At 49.7% G+C, this 9,709-nt stretch overlaps 1 protein-coding gene across 2 annotated transcripts; it reads right to left on the reverse strand.

Annotated features, from left to right (window-relative positions):
- Positions 1-521: 521 nt before the first annotated feature.
- Positions 522-5,172, reverse strand: DAND5 (DAN domain BMP antagonist family member 5). 2 transcript variants are annotated; one of them, XM_045192438.2, is made up of 3 exons: positions 5,056-5,172; positions 3,009-3,050; positions 522-1,483 (listed from the first exon to the last, which is right to left on the reverse strand). In XM_045192438.2, the coding sequence occupies exons 1-3, from the start codon at positions 5,089-5,091 to the stop codon at positions 1,238-1,240; spliced, it is 324 nt and encodes a 107-aa protein (XP_045048373.1). In that variant the 5' UTR covers positions 5,092-5,172; the 3' UTR covers positions 522-1,237. The 2 variants fall into 2 exon arrangements, with proteins under 2 accessions (XP_045048373.1, XP_024412655.1); XM_024556887.3 differs by having other exon boundaries at positions 3,009-3,819; positions 5,056-5,136.
- Positions 5,173-9,709: the final 4,537 nt, after the last annotated feature.

Consider the following 9,709-nt stretch of genomic DNA (forward strand, 5'->3'; position numbering starts at 1 on the left):
AGGGAGGAGGGAAAGTACACCCATGCCCCATGGGCCACTCATGACCTCCCCCCATCCCATCCCGGGCCCTTGGAGCAGAGCCTTGGGAGCTGCCTGCCTGGCCTGTTCCCACCCCTCTGTGCTGGCCTGTGAGGTCAGAGGTCAAGAGCTCCCACGCCCCACTGGCCCATCTGTTTCCTCGAGTCCCCTCCTCCTGCTCCCCTCACCTGGGGCCTTCCTTCCTGAGGCAGGAAGAGAGCTGAGGGGGGCCTTGGCTGCCCCCCGCCCTGCGCTCCGGGGAGCATTTGGAGGCAACCCTGACAGCGCCACATGTCCCTGCGTCTGTGCCAGACGGGCCCATCTGCTAGGGCCCTGGTTCCAGACGCCCAAAGCCAGGCTGCCCTGGTCCGCTGCAGACCCTGCTCCCAACTGAGGAGGGAGCACCGCCCCCCCCAACCCCCACCCACATTCTGCAGAGCCACCCACTCCTGGGGAACTCCAGTTGGAGGAACAAACACACACAAACACACACTATGCACAACTGGGCTCAGCCAGCCTTTATGATTCCTGCAGAATGCCACATTGGGCATGGGGCTGTGTGAAGACTTGGGGGGCAGCTGGAGCACGTGGGTACTGCATCTGACTCGGGGAGCCCAGGTTTCCCCCAGTAGCTACATCTGCCTTCCTGTCTTGGTTTCTTGGAATCCCTAGGGCAGGGTTGTCACCGGGTCTCCTGGCCTGAGTGGGGCCATCTGTGGTCCCTGCAGCTGGGGGGGGGGTGTGTCTTTGACTCATTCTGTGAGAGGAAGTCCAGCCTGGTGGTTAAAAAGGGGTATCACATTGCCTTGGGTTCAAAAGCTCTCTCTGCCACATACTGCTGTGTGACCCTGAGCTAGAGGCTTTGCCTCTTCGGGCCTTGGTTTCCTTCCTTGTAAAATGGGGTAATACCTCTATGTCATTGGGCAGCTCTGAGGATGACACAAGTAAGTACATGTCAAACTCTTAAGAGCTGGGCCTGACCAACACTGAGTACTTAATAAGTGTATGCTGTGTCTCTGAGTGGTCCACCTCTATGTCTGGACCTACTTCTGGGGTCACTGGGAGCGAGCAGGGTGAGGACTCAGAAGGCCCATCTGGCTTCCCTGCGTCCTTGGTCTCTTTGACCCAGTGCACATAATCCAGGTCGGCGTCCTTCTTAGCCTGACTCCCCACATCTGTCCAGGTGCACGCGTCTGTGTGTCAGTCCGAGATGCTCGGCTCACACCTTCGGGTGGCACTGACATCTCTCGACCAGCAATGTGGATATCTTCACCCGTCGACGAGAGACTGGGCTGCCCACCCAACACCACAGGAACACGGGTGCCCAGCGCCTTTGAGTGGGCACACAGCTGTTGCAGAGGACAAGTGGGGCAGAGTCCACACCAGGGACGTAGAGTGAGGAGCACTGGCCAAAGCAGAGGTGATTACGGAGGCGCATGGTCATGCATCCCGGCTGGGAGAGCACCTGGGGCCAGAGGCAGAGAGACAGGTCAAGGGCAGTGGAGTGTGAGGCTAGAGTAATGAGAATAATCACCCATCTACTTCCACCCCACCTTCAAAATCATGGTTGCCTGGGCTCACAGCCTGACTGCCACCTGCTGGCTGTGTGACTTGGGGTAAATTACTCAACCTCTCAACCCTCAGTTTCTTCACCTGTGAAATTATCGAAGTTCAATGGGGCGAGGGGTGGGTGGTAGGGAACGGAACACTCTAGACCTTTCAACAGAGAGGATTAATGCAGAGAAGGGCTGAGGAACAGCAGGAAGGGGTAGCATTACAAGAGCCTGGGGGATTACAGAGAAAGCCTTTAGCCTATTACCTGGCACACAGTCAGTGCTCAAAAGATGTTATTCCCTCCTATGGTCCCCTCCAACTAAGTGGATCTATCAACTCACCTTCTGGTCCTGGCCCTTCTCTGTTAAAACTGTGCCCTCCCACCTCTGCCCTCTGCCCCCACCTTCCCCCTCACTCTGCCCCAGCCACCCCAGCCTCTTGCTCTGAATTACAAAGAAATCAGCAGTTAAGGCAGACCATGGTACACCTGACTTCAAAGCCTGGGCCATAAACAGCACATGACATGAATTCCTACAGCCTTTATGGAGCACCAGCTGAATGCATCTGTGAGAGTTCTGCCCATACCCCTCTCATTCAGGCTGCCCAGCAGTGCTTAGGAGGCATTCCACTATCGTTCATCATTCAACAAACACCGAGCTCCTGCTGCGTGCCTGGCTCTGCTCTAGGGCCTGGGGATGAGGATACAGAGGGAATAAGGCATAAATATTCCCGCCCTGGTGGAACAGACATTCTACTGTGGAAGACACAAAAGTGCAATTACAGAATCAATTTCACTTTTTAGGTGATGATGTGTGCTACAGCGAAAAATAAAGCAGAAAAAGGGACAATGGGATGAGAGGTGCTGCATTTTTAAAACACATTTGAGTAAATACTTGCAGGAGGTGGAAGAAGCAGCCATAGAATATGAGGCAGGGGGAGGTACTAAAGGCAAAGGAATAGCCCGTGGGATATAACGTTGTTGTGTGTGCGAGAAAGTAAGAAGGCAGGTATGGCAGAAGCAAAGTGGGCAAGGGGGAGATGGGAGGCGGTGAGAGCAGGGAGGGGACAGGCAGATGGTGCAGGGCCTTGTGGGCTGCAGGAAGAACTTGGGCTTTTGCTCTGGGTGAAGTGGGAGCCATGGAAAGTTCTGAGCAAAGGAAGGACCTGACTCAGGAGCTCCCATATGTCCTCTGCCACTAAATGGAAAAATAGACTTGGGGGACAGGGTGGTGTTAGCAGAAGCCGGGAAACCAGGATAAGGGCAACTGCTTTGGCCCGGTGGGAGAAACTTCACCCCCGTTTTGTAAGGGAGAAAACTGAGGATCAGACACAGTTAGGTAAAGAACCCAGGGCTTGATTCCAAATCTGGCGCCACAGCCTGCACTCCCTGCCAATGCTGAGACCCAGCCTTCTCCTTCCCCCACCCACATACTCACCTGAGTGAAGGGCACAGCCTTGCACATCTCCTGGGCCACTTCCTGTGGGTTCAGTGGGAGAGACATGGTGGCAGCCACCTGCTGCCCATGCTGCAGCCCACCTGTCCCCATATGCCCAGTTTTCTGCAGGTCCAAGAAAGCCTTCCAGCTGCTGAGAGCAGAGGATGGCACCAGGGAGACCAGGGCCCCTTGGCCCAGAGTTTGGGTCTGATTGGCAGCAGCTCCAGGCTGGGGTGGGAGACCCTGGGGTCCAGGCCTCCCCAGGCCTCTGGGTAGCCAGACTCCACTGAGCAGGCTCAGGAGAGTGGTCAGCTGGCTGAGGAGCATCTGCCTGTCTGTCGGGGACTGGGCTCAGGGTCTCGGGCAGTTGACCCTGCTGTCTGGTGAGTGCAGTCTGTGCCTACAAGACCCACTTTTAATGGCCTGCCCCCCACCTGGGCAACCTGGGAGGCACCTCAGCAAACTCCAGAGTAAACCCAGACCTGCTGGGTTCCCACCCCTCCCCCAGCCTGGCAGGGGATCTGGGGGCTGGGGCTACTAGTGTGTGGGCTGGGGGACCAGGAAAGGCATGTCTAGAGACAGGGGCTTGGGACATAATGCCAAAGTCCCTGAGGGATCCGTACCAGGTCTTGGACGGCCCCATTCATCCATTTAGCAAAACCAGGCTTTGCAGTCAAGCTACTCAGGTTTCAATCCCAGCATTGCAATTTCCTGGCTGTGCAACCTTGGTCCATTCCCTTAACCACTCTGAGCCTCAGCTTCCTCTTCTGGAATATGGAGATAATACCAGTCCCTACCTAGTAGGGTTGTCCTGAGGACTCAAGGAGTTAATTTATGTAAGGAGTTTAAAATAGAGGCTGGTATACAGTAGCACCATGAGTAAGCTATGATTAACATTATTGCTGTTGGTTTTCCTTTAGCACCCTCTAGAGGCCAAGCATAATTCTGAGCCCTGAGGATACAGGGGGACAAAACAGAAAGTGGGTCCTCCGTGTCTCACGTTGTAGAGCAGAAAACAGACAAGATAAATAAGATGATTTCAGAGTCTTAAATGTTAAGAAAATATAAAAAAGGTCTGAAGGTGTTTTGGCGGGGTGCGGGTGTGGGAGGGGTTTCAGCTCCCTGGGTGGTCAGGAAAGGTGTCCCTGAGGAGGTAACATTTTTGCAGAGCCCTGAGAGAGTGTCGCAGGCAAAGCAAACGGCCTCGTGGGGAGTGGGAGGCTAGAGTGCTTGAAGCACATAGGGGTGGGAGTCCCAGGCTTTGGAGCCCCGAAAGCATCGGGGGGGGGGGCCCGGCCGGTCTCTGGCACCTCTGTAGCCCACATCTCGCACCCAGGTGAGGCACCGCAGGCCGCGGGACCGTGGGAAGCGGCAGGGCAGATCCTTCCCGCGCACCAAGAGCTGCTGAGGCGATGGAGCGCGCTCGCCCTCTGGCGGCGGCTCTCTGGACTTGCAGCCCAAACGCCTTACCCAGGTGCGCGAGTATCTGCCATTAGTCCCGCTACATCTGAGCTCCTGACCGTCCCCCAACCTGTCCTATAGCTGTCCTCTAGACCCAGCTAACGGCAGTTCCGTCCTACCAGGTACCAGGGCCCCAAATTTCGGAGCATCTTTGACCCCTCAGTTTCTCTGACCCCTCTGCTCCCTAATTTGAAATGACAGCAAGTTCGGTCCGCTTCAAAATCTACCAAGAAAAAAATAAATCTACCCAGAATCCACCTACTTCTCATTCCCTCCTTGGTCCCCCATCTGGACACAGCCCGGCCTCTATTATCTCCCACTTGAACCACTATAGTCCCTCCGCCCTAGTCCCCCAGCTCCCACCCCCAAAGTCTGTTCCCCCCACAGCAGCCAGAGGGTACCCTGAGTGGACACGTCCATCTTCTGCTAAGAACCCTCCAGGGCTCCCACCTTACTTGGGATAACAGCCAAAGTCCTCACTGCTGCCCACTAGGGCTTGCACTGTCTGCCCACCTCCCCACCCTCGTCTTTCCCCACTCTCGCCCCCTCAAGCCACACGGGTCTCCTTGCTGTTTCCCCAACTCACCAGGAATAAGCCCCCTAATCCCGCATGGCTGTACATGGCTGCACATGCTCTTATAGTTTCAACATGGAAAGATACCCAAGAAAAATGAAGTTAAAACTTTTTCAGAACATGATGTCTATTATATACCCTGACCTTTTAGGGAAGAAGAATAAGAATTTACAGACACAGTTTATTTGATTTGCATATTGAAAAAAGCAACAGTATTTTCCTGTTTTAGGGACATGAAAATGGGTGGGTGAAACAGGAGGTGAAAGGGGAAGCTTCACTTTAGAGTTTAAAACTGTGTTAATCATGCATAAAGAAACAAAAAAGGGGGGAAGCACAAATGAAAACAATTTATACCTTTTTTTTTCTGTCCCTTGCCCTTTAAGTGAACTATTTTGGGCATTCGAATAAGTGTAGATAAAAATATAACAAAACCCGCTGTACTCATTATCCCAACCAGGAAATAAAAGACTACAGATTTGAGAGAAACTTGCTCTATACTTGTCCCTAACCCCTGAATTTGCCATTTGAATCCCCATGACTGTATCCATTCACAAAAGATACATAAGATTGTTTTGTGTATTTTAAATTTAATATGCATGGTATCATACTGTATAGAGTCTTAACTTTCACCTGTACTCTACTTTGTCTTGTGGCCTTTTCACTGTGGAAGAGTATTCCACTGTACATACATACCCTACATTTATTTCTCCATTATCCAAATTTTAACTATCACGTTCCTGCAAAGAACGTTTTGAAACACGAGTCTTTTCCACCTGGATTCTTACACTTACTCCATATCAGTGGTTCACATTCCTGGCTGCACATTAGCGTCACCTCTAAGTGGGGATTTGTTGTCCAGACCCTGCTTCAGATCAATTATGCTCTAGGGATGGGCCAAATGCACTAGTGTTTTTAGTTTTAAAATATTTTATTTATTTATTTTTAGAGAGGGGGAAGGGCGGCAGAAAGAGAAATAATGTGTGAGTGCCTCTCGCGGGCCCCCTACTGGGGTACCTTGCTCGCATCCCAGGCATGAGCCCTAGACTGAGAATCCACCCCACAACCCTTTGGTTTGCAGGCCAGCACCCAGTCCACTGAGCCACACCAGCCAGGGCTGCACTAGTGTTTTTAAAAAGCATCCTCCAGTGTGACTCAGTTGGTTGGGCGCCCTCCCACAAAGCGAAACATCACCAGTTCAATTCCAGTCAGGGCTCATGCCTAGGTTTCAGGCTCTGTCCCTAGTCCTGGCCGCAGAGCCAGTGAGAGGCAACCAATCGGTATTTCTCTCCCACATCAATATTTCTCTCCCTCTATTTCTCCCTCCCTTCCCCTCTCTCTAATAAAAAAAAATTAAAAGCACCCCAGGGTTGCTTTGAACCCCTGGGCTATGTTGTTATACACAGCAGCAGGTATCAAATTTGAGCCTGCCTCAGTGTCACCTGGAGGGGGCTCCCACGCAGGGCCCACCCATAGCATATCTGAGTCTGTGATGGAGCCTGAGAACCTGCGTCTCTAACAAGTTCCCAGGTGGTGCTGCTGCTGCTGCTGGCTGGGACACCACTCTTTGAGAATCATAACATAGAGTGCCTTTGTTCTTTTTTCACATCTGTGTAGTATTCCCTCCTGTGAATATTCAGTCATTTCTTTAACAAGTCCTCTATTCTCGGATATTTAGGTTATTTTCCATCTTTGGTTACAAGAAAAACAATCCCCTACAATAGAATATCATTTAACTATAAAAATCAATGAAGTACTACATTGCATTAATTTGCTAGGGCTGCCATAATAAAGTACCTGGGGGTGGGGGAGCTTTAACAACAGAATAAAGACTGTGGGAGGGTGGGCTTTTATCAACAGAAATTTATTGTCTCATGGCTCTGGAGGCTAGAAGTCCAAGATCAAGTTGTCAGCAACATTGGTTTCTTCTGAAGCCCCTCTCCTGAGCTTATAGATGGCCATCTTTTATTATTATTATTATTTATTGATTGATAAGAGAGAGAGAGGGAAACATCAATTCGTTGTTCCATTTACTTACACATTCATTGGTTGCTTCTTGTATCTGCCCTGACTGGGGATCAAATGCACAGCCTTGCTGTATCAAGATGATGTTCTAACTAGCTGAGCCACCCAGAGATGATCATCTTCTCCCCGTGTCTTTACACATGGTGTCTCCTCTGTGCACGTCTGTGCCCAACTTTCTTCTTTTCTTATAAGCACACCAGTCATACTAGATTGGGGCCCACCTTAATGACCTCATTTTAATTCAATTACTTCTTTAAAGACCCTATTTCTAAATACATTCATATTCTGAGGTGAGCACTGAGGGTTAGCACTTTAACGCATGAATTTTAGGAGGACACAACTCAGTCCATAACAAGCACTGATATATTTGGTTACCACATGGATGAACCTCAGAAACATACTAAGTAAAAGAAATCTAGACACAAATGGTCACACATTGTATGACTCCATTTATATGAAATGTACAAAATAGAGATGAAAAGTATATCAGTGGCTTCCAGGGACTAAAGGCAGGGGGGAATTGGAGTGACTGCTGATGGGTATGGAGTTTCCTTTGGGAGTGATGAAAATGTTCCAAAATTAGATAGGAGTGGTGGTTGTACAACATTGGAAATGTACTAAGTGCCACTGGATTTTTCACTTTAAAATGATTAATTTTAGCCCTAGCGGGTGTAACTCAGTGGATTGAGCATGGACCTGGGAACCAAAGGGTTGCCGGTTCCATTCCCAGTCAGGGCGCATGCCTGGGCTGCATGCAGGCCAGGTCCCCAGTGTGGGGCATGCAAGAGGCAACCACACATTGATATTTCTCTCCCTCTCTCCTTCCCTTCCCCTCTCTCTAAAAATAAATAAATACAATCTTTTTTTAAAAAAAAAAGATTAATTTTATGTGTGTGAATTTTACTCCAATTTAAGGCCAGCCCGCAGAAGCCCCTCTCCCATGACCAATTGGTACTGGCTGTGCGTCCAGTCCTGGCCAGCAGCTGAAACCCATCCCAGGCTAGTTTGACATCAGAGTGCTTTCTCTTAATCTCTAGGCTGGTGTTTCTCAGCATGGTTCCCAAATTTCCTGAACTGGGGGAAAACTGCAGCTCAGAAGCGCCCCACCTGCCTGTCCATCAGCCCCATTCCAAGCACTTCCCTCCCTCTTTCACCTCCATTGTAGTTACTTCTGTGTCTCACCCACAGACTGGGTCAGGGACAATCTCTACCTCATTTCTTGCATCTTCCAACATCCAAGGTGACCACCCAGTTAAATCTGAACAACAAAAAGCCTGCCCTGGCCAGGTACCTCAGTTGGTTAGAACATTGTCTGGATACACCAAGATTTTGGGTTTCTTCCCCAGTCAGGGCACACACAAGAAGCAACCAATGAATACATAAATAAGTGGAACAACAAACTGATGTTTCTCCTCTCTCTCAAAAAAAAATCAATAATAAAAAGAATACCCCGCCATGTAAAGATCCTGGGAGAAAGTTCTAGGCATGGTTATAGGAAAGGTAATTAATGCAAAGTCCCCGCAGGTCAGGGGTCACATGGCAACATGGCCCCTTCTATTTCCTAATGGGTCTATTTCTATATGTCAACCTACTCATTGCCTTTTCTGCTCAGCAACCAGAGGAGAATCATAAATCATATCCATCACACCGCTGCTCAAAGCCCTCCCGTGGCTCCCCATGGCCCTTGGAATAAAACTAGAATCCCTCTTCATGTCCTATGCCTGCATGGCTCACCCCTGCCTGACACTCTTCACCTCACCTCCTCCCTCAACTTGCTTCATTCACTGGACCTCAACCACAGACCTCAAACACACCAGTCCCTCAACAAACCCTGGGGAAAGCCTTAGATTTGTGGAGCACTCCAGGAAAACTTCCCCATGGGCAGATGGGGACACAGACAGGGAGGCTCACTGCAGCATTGTTTCTGCACTCAAAACAAAACATTTGAAAACAAATGCCCATCAACAGCCTGATGGAATAATTATAGTTTATTCATACTATGGACAATATCAAGCAGAGACTTTTTTTCAAACTTTTTTTTTTACCACTGAGCACAGTAAGAAATACATTTACAGGCCTTGACAATCCTTTGATTGACAAGGTCGCTGACCCCTCCCCTTGAACCTAAATAACCTTTGTGACTTGCTTGACCAAGAGAATACAGCAGAAATGATGTCACGTGACTTCCAAGAGTCAGTTATAAAAATGCCTGCACTTCAGCCTTGTTTACTTGGGACCCAGCTGCCATGTTGTAAGGAAACTCAAACTAGCCCATTTGAAGAGACCACTGTAGATATTCCAGCTGACAGCCCAGCTGAGGCTCCAGCCAGCATCAATCAGGAGACATGAATGAACGCAGATGCCTTCTGATAATTCTGGAAAACAGGCGTCATCACTCAACTTTGAATTCTTCCCAGCTAGGGCTGCAGACAGCATGGAGCAGAGACAAGCCATCTCCACTGTGCCCTACCCACATTCCTGATCCACACAATCCATGAACATAATAAGAATGGTTGTTTAGGAAAGGTTTGTTAGCATATACATACATGTATATATGACAGAAATAAAAGTTTTACCAAACAGTACTTACCCTTACTACATGTGATACACTCTGATATTTTTATTCTATTTTTTCCCATTAAAT

The sequence above is a fragment of the Desmodus rotundus genome, chromosome 9, assembly GCF_022682495.2.
Source record: "Desmodus rotundus isolate HL8 chromosome 9, HLdesRot8A.1, whole genome shotgun sequence".
Lineage (NCBI taxonomy): Eukaryota > Metazoa > Chordata > Mammalia > Chiroptera > Phyllostomidae > Desmodus > Desmodus rotundus.

Coding starts and splice junctions, on each gene's coding strand:
- DAND5 (XM_024556887.3), bottom strand. CDS start 3,335: ATGCTCCTCAGCCAGCTGACCACTCTCCTGAGCCTGCTCAGTGGAGTC. Junction 1,484..3,008: donor AGGCTGTGCCCTTCACTCAG/GTGAGTATGTGG, acceptor CTCTGGCCCCAG/GTGCTCTCCCAGCCGGGATG.